Source organism: Haplochromis burtoni, unplaced genomic scaffold (genome assembly GCF_018398535.1).
Source record: "Haplochromis burtoni strain Fernald_Lab_line unplaced genomic scaffold, NCSU_Asbu1 Contig_111, whole genome shotgun sequence".
Classification (NCBI taxonomy): Eukaryota; Metazoa; Chordata; class Actinopteri; order Cichliformes; family Cichlidae; genus Haplochromis; species Haplochromis burtoni.
The window spans coordinates 987,366-1,003,586 of NW_024582472.1; the positions used below are offsets into that span (position 1 = coordinate 987,366).

Here is a 16,221-nt window from a genome sequence, read left to right on the forward strand (position 1 = left end):
TAAATTGTTTTTAAACAATATTTTATCTATTTTCATTTATTTATTTTTTATTGGGGAAGGGGAGATGTAAAAGTACAACTCTAACTTTACTGGAGATGATTCTGCATCTGCGTTAGACCTAAACATTACACCTTTGATTCACAATAGTTTTGATGATGTTTTGTCCTTTAATGTGCCAGTCGGGTGCCCTTTCATTGGTTTATTGTTCCAAAACTCCAATTAACATTTCAATCTAGATGTAATTATGTAGCATACAGGTGTGAAAGCAAATTTTCTTGGCTGTGCACTCTCCCCTTCATTTGTGTTCTTGTAGTTGTATGATTTTGTGGTGAGCTTTTCATTTGGAAATAACAATCAAATGTCTTTCAACCATTAAATAATACCAGATTCAGTGGACCTTCAGCTCATTTTGCTTTTCCTTGTGTCTCTTCCTACTTCCTTTTCCCCAGGCTCCAGCCCGACGCAGCAAGTCAAGCAAACTTGTGTGCGCAAAAGCCTGATATGCGCCTTTGCCATTGCTTTCATCATCAGCGTCATGCTCATCGCAGCTAATCAGGTGCTGCGAAGTGGCATGAAATAAGAGTTGAGGCGTTTTCTGCCTTGACCAGCATTTACTGGCTACCATAAAAGACTGTGAAGATGAAACTCAAAAACAAATACAGACAATCACATGCGTGTAAAATAAAACATGACTGTAGAATACAAAAACTGGAGTCCCCAAGGACACAGACATTTGTCTTGGTGGCAAATACATGCCGACAACTTACAGTTCCAAGGACACCTGGACCTTACGTACCAAGAAACAGTGGCACTCTTATAATGGACAACTAACTACACATATCACTCTTCGTAACACAACATTTAGTATTCATTAGCTATGTGCATTTGAGCAGTGTTGCATTCAGTATGGTGGCAGCTATAGAGAGTTTAGTGACTGTCCAGTTTTATATTTGTTCAGTGTACTATGGGGTTTGTTAATATTAAATAGAAAGAATCTGTGAAATATTGTGGGAAGTGTCAATGTGTGCAAGGTCTGGAGTGCACAGTGCTCTGCAGAAATTATATGGGGGTGCAACATTGTTCAAAACCACTTGGGAATAACAATAGCTTGGTAAGAAAGTGAGATAATAGTTTATAGGGTTTAATAGGTTTGCAGGGCGGTGGATGTGACTGTGTGGATGCTCCCATTCATTCACAGGCTGCGGGGCTTTGGTCTTAGCAGGATGGTGCAGGGTGAAGTAGGTTAACTGTTCTCGGGGGGAAGATGCTGAACTGACAGGCAACTGGCTGAAAATAACTGGTCATGCAGTAAACACTTGGCTCTGTCTGCTTTGCAGGCTTGAGACAATGATCATCATCTATGCATGACATGCATGGATTTAAACAGTCGTCTTGACACATTTGTAAAAGTTCTTCTTAATGTATTAATTGTTATGACTGTGTACTAGAGCTGTTTTCGATTCCTTAATGAAAACTGTGAGCAATTGTGTGTGGTGCAGGGTATCAGCATTCACAACAAATATAAAGCATACAACTGCATGACAAAGAAGGGCTGTGGTAATATACAGTATGCTCCTAGAAAAAGTCTTTTTTTGGAATTGCTAAGCTATGGACATCCAGGCCTGAAGTCATCACACACTCACGGGGCAGTAACTGAGTAAAAAATACATCACTCAAGTATTTAAAGAATATGCATCTGGTTGGTAATAGGGAAAAATGTGAAGCAATGTATTTTGTTCTTTTTAAGTGTTTTTATGTCTGGACATGTTGCTAAAGAGCAATAACTGTATGTGAAATAGACACAAGACGTTACACAAAACTCAGTACAGACATGAATCCTTGAAATTGTTTTGCATTCGTTTTCTATAGCACTTCTAAGAGCAGATATATTTGGTGATGTTCAAGGGAAAATGGAACTACTGTCTTATTCATTGAGATGGAAAGCTCAAGCACGAGAAGACTGTATGTCTGAAGCTGCCCATTGAGTTAAAGTTTAACAGGGGCTGGATGGCAAAGAATTGCAATAAACTAATAACATGTGAAACAACACACAAAGTGTGTAGTTTAGATTGTTGTGCATGCAATTAGGTACGGTCTGTTGTTATTAATGTGTATTGTACATATAAGCCAACATTACCAAAGCTAAGGAGGAATCTGTGACTGGAGAACTGGGCCACATAAGGGCACAATTTCTGAAATCTGATCATTTTGAATTATTGAACAGAAATCAGAAATGCTGCAGTCTCTTATAAACTTGTATTTAACACCAGCCAAAGATAAAAATAAAAAAAAAGCCCTCCACAGTACCCTGAAAAAAGACTCGATAAAGACAGATCTTATGAATATCCCTTGTTAAGTCGTGATGTATTGACCTTTTGATGATACTGCTTTCTGCCCAAGCCTCTACTGTGTTGTCTGAGATGCGAGTGTTTTAAGTGCTGCAGTGCTGTGTCCCTCATTCAGTAGATCTGAGTCAAATGGGAAAAAATCATCATTCTGCCACTGCCAGCTTCTTATTAGCAAAATTCATTTTTAGCATACATTTAAGTTACGCTTTTATAAACTCATTGTACCCTGCACTACTATTTAAATGGTTCACAAAAAGATCTAATACTGCTCAACAACAATGTCTATATAAAATATTTTGGCAGACGAGACGTCGTCATTGCAATAACTTGGAAATCATGACTAACCTTGTGTTATAGATGGTGTTTTCTAAGCTTTCGGGCACTTGCAGAGGAATTATTTCACCAACAATTAGCCAAATGAGTTGCAGCTACTTTCATGAAATTGTATGTCCAACAGCCTAACTTCAATCCCAGTTTGATTTTTGTTAATACCCAAAGTTATAGCAGTGCTGATCTGTATTTTTTTTAATACTTTGTTTTAAAAATACTCAACTTCTAACTCCTCTCAACCTTATACATCCTCCTTTTTCATGGGTGCCTGTACTACACAGGAAAACAGCTACAATAACCACTGAAATGGTGCCTCACTGTTTGCTTGCATTTGGGATCTGAGGGAGTATTTGGACCCAGTAATGGCTATTACATCAGACTTAACAAGGAGATTGGCTGTTCCTCAAACTTGGATCTAAAAGGAGCCAAAACCACAAACAGAAATCAAAAACACAACTATCTCACAGAGCCAGGCAGGGTAAGGACTATCACATGCACCTCAGCAATTTGTCAAAAGTGTCAGCTCTTAGGGGAACACAGACAAAAACGATAAAAGTCCATTTATTCAGATAAACCTTTGTTTCCATTTTGCACTTTAACATGTGCTGCAACGCACAAATACAGCTCACCGCCATGATTGTTCATCCATTTCCAAAAATAATTTAGACATAAAGAATCACTTTACCATAGATGTATCTATTTTTTTTTTTACTAGAATGTGATGAATAGATTATTACCTGACTGGCAAAAGATGCTCGCATTCACTTCCTATATTACCAGTGAGGGAACATTGTCATTGGGGAATAAAGTTATTAATTTGATTTGTTGCCATATTCTCTGAGACATTTTGGCATTGTACACAAACATAGAAATCCATCAGACATGGATGTATTATTTATTATCAGAGCAAAATGTACAAACCAATATTTATTTTCTTTTAACAGGTGAAAAAAAACTGTACAAACATGTTGGTAGTCTACTGAATGTTCTGCATTGCACTGTACTTTATACCTGTCTTTGGATCTTGCAAAAATGTTTATTGAACATGTGATATCTGTTCATTGACTCCACCTGATGTTCTTCTATGTCTGTGGAATAGTGTTTCACCTGAATAAACCATATAACAACTGTGTCTATATTGTGTCTGAAATCATTTTTGATTTGTCAAATCCTCAATCACAGACCACGGGATAACTCTATGACATGGTGTGGATCAGTTTCAGTGGTATTGATCGACATCCTGACATTTCAGATTAAAATCCACAGAAAATGATGGATTTTTTGTGGTGTATTGAATCCATGGCTTGCTTTATTCTATTTGGAAACACCCTTTGGCTTAGAGTGTTTTGGCCCCATCTGTCACATTTATCCCGACAAAATGACCTTTTCTATTTCATATTTCCAAGAGCTATAGTCAGGCTGCCCTAATCTAAAGCAGTCTAGAGGATACTATTTCTAACAGTAACTAACTATAACCTGCTGGCTTATATGCACATAATAGAATTTTCTGAATTACTTACAGTACTATTACTGTATGACTTAAAACAATCCTATCTAAGACTGTCTTGAATAACTAAAACGGCAGTATGTCATATAATTGAATCATTTTGACACGTCAGTAATTGTCTGTAAAGTAAGGTAGCCAACAATGTAAAGTAGCTAAATTCCAAAGACATCTTGAGATGCAAAACCTATCCAAATACCACATGACTTACTGTTTATGTTTTTGCAAAAAGACAAAAAACCCTGTGGATGGTGAAAATTTTAAAATGCATTAGTATGTATTTTTTGTTTCAGCTTTTGATAGCAGTTTAAAAATGACACTATCAACATTAAAACTGATTGCCAAGAAAACTTTCTTTCATTGCTGCCACTAGGGCTGACATTTTCTTATGCTAAATGGCATTGGATTTCCAGCAAAAGGGAAGCATGTTTACAATTCTGTATTATTGTAGGGTCTTTACCTCACAATATAAAGCACCTTCAGGCAGTCTGTTGTTGTGATTTGGCACTATATAAAAATAAATAAACTGAATTGAGCAAACTGGCCTGGAGCAGCTTGCAGTTAGGGTTTCAGAGTTACCGATGGACATCTTCAGCATGGCAGATCCAAAATTTTAAAAAAGCCGCTTCACTGGAGGAAGAACTTTTTTTTTTTTTTACACTGATTGTTACCTTACACCAAATACAAATATAATATACATTAGCTTTTTGAATCAAAGTACATTTAAATTCTCATCTATAAAATGGTATACTTATTTATAATAATAAGTACTGGCAAATAAAACTTAATTCTGTGGATATCAATTTTTAAACAAAGTAGATCCAAGTAAAATGCCTTTCTTTCCTGAGTCTGTGGAACTCAAATAGGTTGTAATGTGTTTTAACTTTCAGAAAGCTCTCACCACCTGCAACAGTCGTACGCAGCATGCAAATTATATGCAGAGCAATGCACGCTTCTCGAAAACTGCTCTATTTATGTGGTTTATAATGATAATGCATGACTGCAAAAAACAGTGTGTAGAAAAAAAAACACTCTCAAGAGGCGCTTGGTGCTAACATTTCTGTTAGAAATGAAGCAAGCTAACAAACACTTGGAAAGTCAAGCACTTTCTTTCATATGGACTTAGCTATGAGCTTTATTTTCATTTGTCTCTCTTTAAATTTAAATTTTTTATTGCTTAGTACAGTAGCAACACTTTTAAGATTAGCCATGTTGCTAGTAGCAGCTAGCTGAAACAGTCCGAAATCATGGCCTTAAAAAAAAAAAGAAGGAAAAAACATCCGTGTCTGTTGTTGAAACTGACCAAGCGACCTACACTAAATTAAACAAGACAACAGGCATAAGGAGTAGGATACTTTGAAGGATTGCTAATATAAGGGAAGAACATGGACACTCCATTCCAACATTTTCTTTGTAAAATAAAGTGTGCTGGAGCCCAGTATATAAAAAGGAATACATGACAATGAAGGACTACTGTTTTTTCTTTATTTATGACTCTGTGTGCTGTATGATGGTTGTCAGATTATGAAGAAACAAGTGATGCTTGTGGTGATATTTGTAAGCTCAGGTTGGTGAAGACATAGGCTCCTTAACAAACTACCTAGTCTGCAGAGCCATTCTTGGATGTATTTGTCAGTAGACTCAAATAAACTCATGTCTAAATAACAATGTATTGGCTTTGTTTCCTAAATTCAGATTTTTTTTTCTGTCTTTGGCATGAAAAACTCTCAAATGTCAGTTGTGTTCATGAAATTACATAAAGGACACGTAATGTGTGAAGACATTGGCCTTATATTCCCCTGGAACAGGAAAGGAGTATCATGATTGATAAACAAAAGTAACAGAGCTTACCACTTTAAATAATACTGAGAAATACTCAACATTATTAAATACAGCAAGTAGTAAAATAGAATATCCTTGTATATACATGTTTTCCCCCTGTATGTAGAAATGTATGTGTAGGTAAGGGGGATAAATATAAAAATCTCTAGAGACACAATTAAACAATATAATGTACGTGCTTTTTCACTTGTTAATCCATCGTGGACTTACATTTCCACTAATAAGGTTTATACTGTTTTATAATGTGTCTACATTTTTTACAACCCAACTAGATAGCAAATAGCAGCGTAAGCCCTTACCCGAGTGAGTAACAGGTTTGTCAATCCCAGAGGGGGAGGAAATCGGAAAGTATTTCATTTCTTTTGTCTCAACATTAATCAGTTTCCGAATGCCTCAAGGTGAACACTGGTAATCAAAAGGAAATAACCGGTATGACATTCATCTTTTCTGTGCGCTACGTAAAAACCTTGGAGACACAGAAAATAAATAGTCCTTAGTACAAACCAATGGAAGAGGAACAAACCATTATTGTGACCTAATGATCAGTGGAGGTCAGAAAATGAAGCTGCACATGAACCCACAAATCATGGTTGAAAAAGAAGAGTCACTCCTCAGTTTCTACTTGAAGGTGCAGTGCTAAAGTTAGAAGCTTTGTTGTTTAAAACCCCCCAACTTTTTTCCCTTTAAGAGAAAAGCTAGAGTTATCGCAGATTTACTATGGGATTGGTGACTCACGGTAATATTATCGCTCAACTGCAGTGCAAAAAGAAGCTCTTATTGCATCAGTCCAAAAGGGGATTTCACTGAAGTTCTGCATATCACTAGTGTCTTTGTTGCTCTGAGGCACAAACTTGTGAAAGCTTAAAGACTTTGCCTTTGTTTCAGTTAAAAGAAAATAAAAACATGTCAGTCTGGTAATGTCTGGTATTGACTGATAATTGAAAACCCAAAACTATTAAATAGGGTTTGTTTGGAGGAACACACATTTAAATAGTGTTTGTTAATAATAGCCATGTAATGTTTCTAGTTATGGCTTCACTTCACATTCGACCTCTTGCCTTGGTGACTGTATCATATCAGTATCGGCAACATATTACAGAGACAGTCTCCTGACATTGTAGCATACCTCCTGTATTTTATGAGACTGACATTGTTCCCTGGATCTCCTATGAGTGAAACCGCAGGAACATTCCCTATTTATGAGCCATATTGTTTGTGTGTGTGTGTGTGTGTGTGTGTGTGTGTGTGTGTGTGTGTGTGTGTGTGTGTGTGTTTGTTTTGATATTTCACTGGAAACGATGTCAAACAGTGTTGTTCTCTTTTTATTTGAATTTGATACTAAATTCAAGTGGATATTCTTGTTTCAGCCAATTCTTCCAAATACCCTACTCCCTTTAGTACACAACAGGTCATTATCATTCCCCAATATTGTGCTTAACACATTTAAACTATCCAACTAAATTCATTGTCAGGGGACTCTCTGTAGTGTTTGCCAGTCATTGTAAAACTGGACTGCCCATACAGCATACAGATTACTGGTGCAGCGAAATTGCAGCGTTGTCAATTATGCATATTAGTGCATATTGCAACATCTGATCACGTTGTTTTTAACAGGGACATTAGCAGTCACATCAGGCCACAATATTTCTCACAGAGTGCAAATGATTAAAAGCGCTGGTTCTCACAGCAGCAGAAAAATCGAGACATTTCTCATCCATTACTGATGAGCCTGTTTAGCCTTCATAGATGAAACCCTGGATAGGCTCATTAGTCTTTGGTTTTTTATTTCCATATTTTAGTAAGACCAGAATTAGAAATGATTAAATACTTCATCTGAGTCATAATAATCCAGACCAGCCAACAGTAAACAAAGGTGTAGAAGGCAGAACTGTAATACACATTTGCAGTGTGCAGAACACAATTTACTTTAGGCTCAAGCTTATTTATAAGTCCTATAAAAGTAGTTTGAACTCATTTTAAAGTTATCCCCTAATTCCCCACTGATCACACATAAATTAGAAAACAGAAAAATAATGTGTTGTGTGTCTCTTAATTTGTATGTGAACTGCCAGTGCCACCGAGTCACACCCGAAACCTCTCACCGCAGTCCTGCCTCCTTCAAAACTGTCTGAGAAATTCGTAAGTCTAGGAACAAATAGGCTTTCTGACAGACAAAATAAAATCAGATCAAAGATCAAGATCAAATATTTATTGAAAATAAAATCAGTATGCTGTCCTCCCTGACACCTCTCTGAACAGACAGTAGGTGTAATGGTCTTGGGTCGCTGACCCAGTGTTGTAGTTTTATGTATTATTATTATTATTATTATTATTATTATTATTATTATTATTATTATTATTATTATTATTATTATTATTAATCTTGGATTTGATCATGGTTTTTTGACTACTAGTGTTTTTGGTTTCGATTTTGTATTTCTTGCTTTCCAGTTCTTCTTGGTTTGTGATTTCTTGTTCTTAGGTTTTGGTTCCTGTGTACTTGTGTTTAGCGTAGGTTTAGTTCAGTGTCAAGTCTGTGCCTGTCGTGTTTCCTGTTTTACTTTGAAAGTGCATGTCTCATGTCAGCATGTCTGGATTGCTTCCCCTTGTCTTGTTAGCTCTGATTTCTCCCAGCTGTGTTTCCCTCCTGTCTCCCATTCCCTTGTTGTGTATTTTAGCCCTGTGTTTTCCTTGCTGTGGTGTGTTGTACCCTCACCAAGCTGTGTGTTCTGTCTGCCCGCCTGCCTAGTTTATTTTGTACTTTCAAGTTTAGTTAGGCGTCTAGCAATAAAGCTGCCTTTGAGTCTAAGTTTCTGTCTTTGTGTTTGAAATCGTATAATAAAACACTAAAACTCACACTGAAGCTAATAAATACTAAATTAAAACTAAACTTAAATATGCAAACCTATTATGGAAACTAAGTGAAATTACATTGAATGTAATGAAAATGTTAGAATGATATAAAATAAAAAAACTAATTAGAAATATTAAACTATAATAACCATGTTGATAGTCATGTTTTCATTTTGATAATTATGGCTTTTAGCAAATTAAAAATCTAAAGTCTATGATTTGAAATGATTAGAAAATTACACTACAGAAATGTCAAACTTATGTAAAGTGTGTTCATTTATTCATTCAATTCTTGATTAGCACTCCTTTATCACAAATTACTTCAGTAATGCCACGTGGCACACAAGCAATTGGCTTATGTCAGCGCTGAGGTTTTATTGAAGCCGATGTTGCTTTGAAAGACGACTTCAACTTATCTCTATTTTTGGGTTGGATGGTTCTCTTCTTCCTCTTCACACTATCACACAGATTCTCTATGGGGTTCACATCAGACAAGTTAGCTGGGCAATCAAGCACAGAAATAACATGGTCAGCAAACCAGTTGGCAGTAGTTTTGGCGCCACTGGCAGCTGCTAAGTCCTGCTGGAAAAGAAAATTGGCATATCTGTAAAGCTTGTCAGCAGATGGAAGCATGAAGCACTCCTGGTGGATGACTGCGCTGTCATCTACCAGCAACCACCAATACCAGCATATGATATGGCACATCACATCATAAATTTCAAATTTCAAAATGAAATGCAGAATTTACTTTCATTTGAAAAGAAGACTTTGGAAGACTGAGCAACAGTCCAGGTCTTCTTCCCCTTAGCCCACATAAGATGTCTCTGATGTTGTGTCAGCTTCAGATGCTTGATATTAGGAATGTAGGAACTGCAGTCATGCCTTTTGCTCATGCATAATTTTCTAGCACACTTTTCCCTTGTTTTCAACTTTTCATTAATATGGTTTGACGCAGCACTCTGTAAAACAGCAAGCCTTTTCAGCAGTGACCTTCTGTGGCTTACCCTCCTTGTGGAGAATATTAATCATCATCTGGACAACTGTCAAGCCAGCATACTCCACGAAGTTTTAATTTTGATGATTCTTAGTCATAATAATCAAAACTAAAGCAAAAAGTGCTTGAAATATTTGTTTTTTAACATATGTTGTAAATGAATTTTACTTCTTGATATTATACATTTTTTTAAATGCACAAAAGTTGAAAACAGGGGAAAACAATATGTCGGAAACCCTTCTTCTGTGGGGTCGAGTGCAAAATGCAGCAGTTGTTTGTTATTAAGAAAAAAGACTTTAGCATGGCACATTATTGGAGCCAGAAAAGATACACAAGGAGATTATCTTCACAAGAAATAAGTCTGGTCTTTTTAGTAAAATAACTACAGCGGAAAATTAACAAAGAAGTTATATAATAGGGTTTCACACAGCCAAACACGAAAGCTGCTCATCTTCAGCCAACTTCCACTTAGATTTCACTGGAACAACATGTATTTTCATCCAAGCCAGCCACTTCCTCCCTCCTCCGGCCTCATCCAGCATGTTCACAGCTCAGGAGATAAAGCAATCAGAAGACTTTCAGGAAATCAAACAATGCTGCATTTCCTGCCAAGGAGAGATGTCAATCAAGTCGACCCCAAGGTCCAGGCCAGTTTACTTGTGTGAGTGAGGATCTAGGAGACCTATTTCATGCCATCAGTGTCAACACTGATAGCAGATGAAGCGTTCACTGCCGATGCTGGATCGCTACATTTAGTCCTATTCAAGATTTCCTTTTACTCTTCATTGTTTGGTTTCATTTTTTCCTGGTGTATTTGTTTTTGACAAGAAACGTTTTTAGTGTTTGCAGTTGAATCCTGCCCGCGATCGAGCTATGTTAGCGAGATTTGAAAATTTTCTAAGCAATCTTTCTCTCCATTTTTTTTAATCCATTCTGTTTGGCTTGTAATATTGCTTCTATAACCTAATCACTATAGATAACTTCTAGATATATTAATGAGCAAAAATATATAGGATATAAATGGAATTTTCCCAAGATCAGAAAAACAAAAAAGAAGGATTTGAATGCATTCTCTCAAGTCTTAAAAACCAGGCGTATATAACAATAGCTGGAATATCTACAGTATGTTCCTAGTGGAATCCACTAAGTCAGTTTTATTCCCCATTCGCACTTATATTCATGTAACACTTCACTTCATGCCTTTAAGCACTTAATATCATACTCACAATCCAAAGGATGAATCAGTTAAGAACACTTCAAAATGCACACTAAAAAGATCAAACCACCGACCTGCTGATTAATACAGTAGATGACCTGCTCTACCTTCTGAGTGCCCCTGCACAAAGTGTACAATCGTTCTCTTTCCCTGAGCGGAAGCCTAAAAGACAAGTTATATGTAAGTGTTACAAATAACTTGTCCTAATACTAGTACAAGTCTTATCCTAATGTTAGTTTTAGGGATTTAGTTTTGTCGCTGATTTACTTAAACTAAGGTAACTGTAGCAATCAGCCAGCTGTGACTGGCAAGTCAGCATTTTTTCTTTCAATTTATTGACCACCAGTTATTGTTTTCTGCAAATGTTCTCAAGAGTTTCTCTAAGGAGCTTGGAAAGAAAAGCGTCTGGACTTCTTTCGTCTGGACGCTTTTCTTTCCAAGCTCCTTAGACTACGATGACCTGGATGACTGAGATGCTTCACAGACTCTAGAGTTTCTCCTTCTCTGATTATAGTTCCACATCATTAGCACTGGAAATAAATATGGACTTACATCAGCATAACCACAAAACAGCCTTGGATGAAACACTTTTCTTCCAGCACTGAAGTAAAACACAGTCTCTTTTTAGACAGTTGTTCATCACACAGCAGTGACTTACAGGCATATGCTTGCGTTTTTAAAAATTCATTTCTATAAGTTTTCATCACGATGCCAGATTCTGTACTGTCTTGCTTCTGTCTTTCTCGGTAGTTGTCTTCAGTGTCATTATCATTCATGTCATGCTCATGGACCAGAGCCAAGACCTTGATTGGATCAAGAGTCACAGAACTTCAAGTTTTAATTGAATTGAAGCTGCTCTCCCCAGGAGTCTACCAGTGGTCCGTGGAAAGAAATGACTAAGCAGGGCATTAAGAATAAGCATGAGACGGTCAAGGGTGCATTAACTGGAGGCTTAAAAGAGGCTAATAGCAACTGAATATCAGTACTGTGCCAATATAATTTTTCTTCTAAGTGTAGCATGACATCAGAATTAGAAAAAATAATAATATAAAAACAAATCAATATTCTATGCTTGCATGACTATTTCGTGAGCGTGTCTTTCAGCTCTTTTCAGCTCTGTGTATGCATATGCATATACTATATGTGTACATATGGGACTCACTTGAAGAACTGTCAGCACCCTCTGATATGTTTTTCCCTCAGCTGTTTGTCAGCTTGCAGGCAGCTCGATCATCCGGCTAACTATCACAGTTAAAACATGTTTTCCCATAAGCGCCTTTGGAGAATTCTAAGAAGCTCAGTGGCTTCCAGCTTCTGCTGTTGCTGCCTCCTGACAAAAACAGAGAGGCAAAACATGCAGAAAATAGAGTTCAGAAGCAACCACTTTAGGGGAGATTGGGAAATAAATCATGCTTTGTGAATGAATTATTATTATTATTATTCAAAAATTTATTAGCATTTTCTTGTGTTTGGGCGTACAAGCGCACCCACACACGCGCACACCAAATGTTTTCATACTGTCGATCAATTAGCTTAACTGCTCTTATCCTCCTGGAATCTCACAGACCAAAGACTTTAGTGCTTTTGTCTGAAAACACCTCAAACAGAAACCAGCCCAGCCTGAATCAAACTGGCAGGCCTGCAACTGTTTCATCCCAGCTTGGAAATGGAACTCTGCTGCTCAGTTTTTTTAATACAAGTGCCCAAATGAGCCTCATATTCATATTCATTTCATCAAACTCTCTTTTGAGAACAAAGGAAGAGCTGGTCAAATGCTACTATAGCAAGCGATTTATTTGAAGAACCATAACTTCATACAGAATATGTAATATAAATCAAAGGTTTGAGAAAATAGAGCTGACAGTGATTTAACTTTTGAAAAATCTTGAAAAATTAGTTGCATAGCTGATATCAAATTGAAGATTAAGCTTGAAGAAAATGTGAGATGGAAAACCAGGTCTTGAAAGCACCTGCAGTATTCTGGGCATTGTACTAGATTGTTGTGATGACAAAGGACCTGAGCCAGGAGGCAACGTTTTTGATTTATCTATAATCCAGCCCTCACCTATGGTGAGTTCTGACCAAAACAATGAGACTGCAGATACAAACACTATGAATCTGTTATTTGTGTGAGGTGGCTATAGAGATGGAGTGAAGAGCTGGAGTCTGAGTCTCTGATGACTCACTTGGTTGGTTTATGCTTCCAGAGCGCCTTACTTTGAACTCTCTGGAAGGATCTCATCTGGCCTTGAGATTCCTCAGGAAAAACAAACAGCAAATTGTTGCTGGAGATAAGAGTGCCTGAAATACTCCCCTTACTATTTTGCCACATGGGTAGTGCCAGCAGTGGATATTCTGTAGTAAATTACTAACCACAGTGATATTTCAGATAATTCTGGAGGTCACAAAGGAGCTTAAAAAGAAAACAACTGGACTTCTTTAAGTTTCGTAATGTCATGTGACCCTCTAATAGCAAGAGAGAGGGCAGCAAGTCCTTAAACCAAAGGGAAAAGCAATTCATGGTGTTCCACTGATTGTTTGTATTGTGAGAAAGTCTATCCTTGTCACTTCTGTCTGCTTGCAAACTACTGAAAACACTACCAACAGTTAATGTGATGAGTAGAGTGTGGATTGTAATGTGGAGGATCTAAATGTGAATGTGAAACCAAAGAACGAACTGAAAATGAGCCTTTAATGGCTGATGTAAATAGAAACAAAAGGGAAGAAAGCAGTCATCCAAAAACCAAAGCATGAGGAATAATTCCAAGGACATGAACAGCCTACGTCCAAGGACAACTTGACAAGGGTAAAAGGACACACTGCACTATTATATATGCATATAGAGGACTATTCATTAATGATAAACAGGATGGAGAGGAACACAGGTGAGCAACAGGTGAAAACAATCTGGGGATCATTGGAAAACACTAAAGAAGCAAAACTAACAGAAAAACAACAGAAAATAACCAAGGGAGACAATAATACTAACACTAAATAAGATTTATGAGACAAAGAAATGAAAGGGACCAAGGTATAAACACAGTATGAGACAGAGCGAGGCCAAAAAGAAAAGCTGGGGAGGCTACTTCTACTAAATTATAATAAAAATAGACACAAAGCAAATCTCATCACAATAAGTAAACACAAAACTAAAGACCTTGTAATGCAAGAATAAGACTGACAGAAAACTAAACTGATAGGAAATCTAAAAATTCAAACAAAAAGTTAGAACCTCAAAACACCACAAATAAACTAAGGTTGTAATATATAGGCTAACAATCAAAAAACAAGAATCCAGCACAGACCAAACAAGAGAACCCAGGGATCACTACAGGTACGCTAAAGAATGTTCACAGCATGCACACTGTGATATAGTGAAATCTGGAGGGATTGGAAAGCTATCTTGTAAGATTATACTTGCACATTATTCATCCTAGTTATTTGTTAGGATTTTCTAGACTGTTGTTAAGCAAAACACCATCACACAAATGAAAACCAGCTGCAGATTTGTGTAATGCTACTGGGGTTTTTTTGTTTTGTTTTTTTGCCTGTCCCGTTTTGGCTCTTTTGCCATCAGAATTATTGTCTAAAGGCAAAGAAAGATGCCCAACGGATTTACTTTACCAAATGGACCATCCCAGCCTTGCCGTAATGGTCTATTTGATACACCTTTTATTGTTTATTTTATTTCATTTTCACTTGCTAAATACAGGACCGATTTGACTGGGAAAAAGAAAGGGGAGAAAGAAAGAGGGAAAGAAAAACAGCGGGGAAGAGGGACGGGGGATAAAGGGCAAAAACCAAAAAACAACAAAATAAGCAGACAAAAAATACATAAATCAATCACCTGGATCACCTGTTGAGAAACTGTTAAATTACCGATTTTGAATGCCTGAACACCATTTTACACACACACACACACACCACCACACACCACACACACACACACCACACCACACACACACACACACGACAGAGGGCTACATTGCTTCATATTGCACCATGTGCCTTCTAATATTAATGATATGATCATCACTGATTTTAGTATTGCTAATTACTAAAATCTTAGTAATACTTTATTGGTCCATATATACACGTACACAAAACTAAACAGATGTGCATTATGTCACATCTGTTTATTTTGCAGTGTAATGTGGAGTTGCAGCATTTAAATGACATGCTATGAGATTTGAGACCTACAGCAGTGTTTGCTCTCCCTTAGCTCCTCCTAAAGCCTGCACCTCACTCCTCCAGGTGCAATTAAAGCACTGAAAAATTCTCTGTGTTGGAGGAGAGGGAATAATTCTCAAGTTCACGAAGGAGAAAGAAAGCACAAGTTAATATAATGAAAAAGTCAGGATAACTGCAGACTGCATTTTCCAGCACTGATACCGATAGTGTATTCACCCCCCCCCCCCCCACACACACACACACACACAAAGCACATAAGAAAAATAACTTAAATTACACCTCTTTCTTTGCAGGCACCTCCCTGGAGCAGGACAATATCGAAGGTCTTGAAAGCACAATAGTGCATTTGTACAGTCTCTTCAACAGCCAAGACTATAGTATAGCCATGAAGTGTCAAACGGAAGTGCCCTTGAGAGAGATGACTAACCCTCATCAGTTGACTGCTCCTTTGATTAGTTAAATGGCTCAGCTGCAATTCACATCTGCCCAAGTGTAACATTCCTGTCCTCTTTTCATTTATTGTTTAAACCAAACTCACTGTAGGTGTTTATTGTCGAAATAACTTTGAATAACTTTGTTTACAAATTAAATGGACTTTGTAGAAGTGGCAGCAAATTACCATAAAGCTCCAACATAGGTACTACCCAAGGGCCTTTATTACACAGGTTACAGCTTGTGACACAAAACTGAGAAAGTCATATGGAAGACCATGTATTAACGCTACTATGTTATGCAGGCTCTAGAAATGAAATGAAGTACTTCCATGCATCATGTGTAACTAGAACCCGGGTCAAAAAAAAGAAAAGAAAGAAAAACATGGAAATCTGGAATTATAGCAAATAAAGCCAAAAATGAATATGACAGGATTCCAGCCACTCACCTTCATCAAAGCTCGGAGTGCTTTTTATTGAATCTTGTCTGTTAAGGGAGGAAAAAAAGGCTG

The 16,221-nt window shown here is 37.2% G+C and overlaps 1 protein-coding gene across 1 annotated transcript in view; it reads left to right on the forward strand.

Annotated features, from left to right (window-relative positions):
• LOC102295583 (calcium-binding protein 7) overlaps nucleotides 1-3,810 on the forward strand; it is a 28,568-nt gene extending 24,758 nt beyond the window's left edge. Inside the window, exon 5 of the mRNA XM_005928858.3 lies at nucleotides 450-3,810. Coding sequence (XP_005928920.1) covers nucleotides 450-580 — 131 coding nt within the window. The 3' untranslated portion in view covers nucleotides 581-3,810. The remainder of the gene's footprint in view (nucleotides 1-449) is intronic.
• The last annotated feature ends 12,411 nt before the right edge of the window (nucleotides 3,811-16,221 follow it).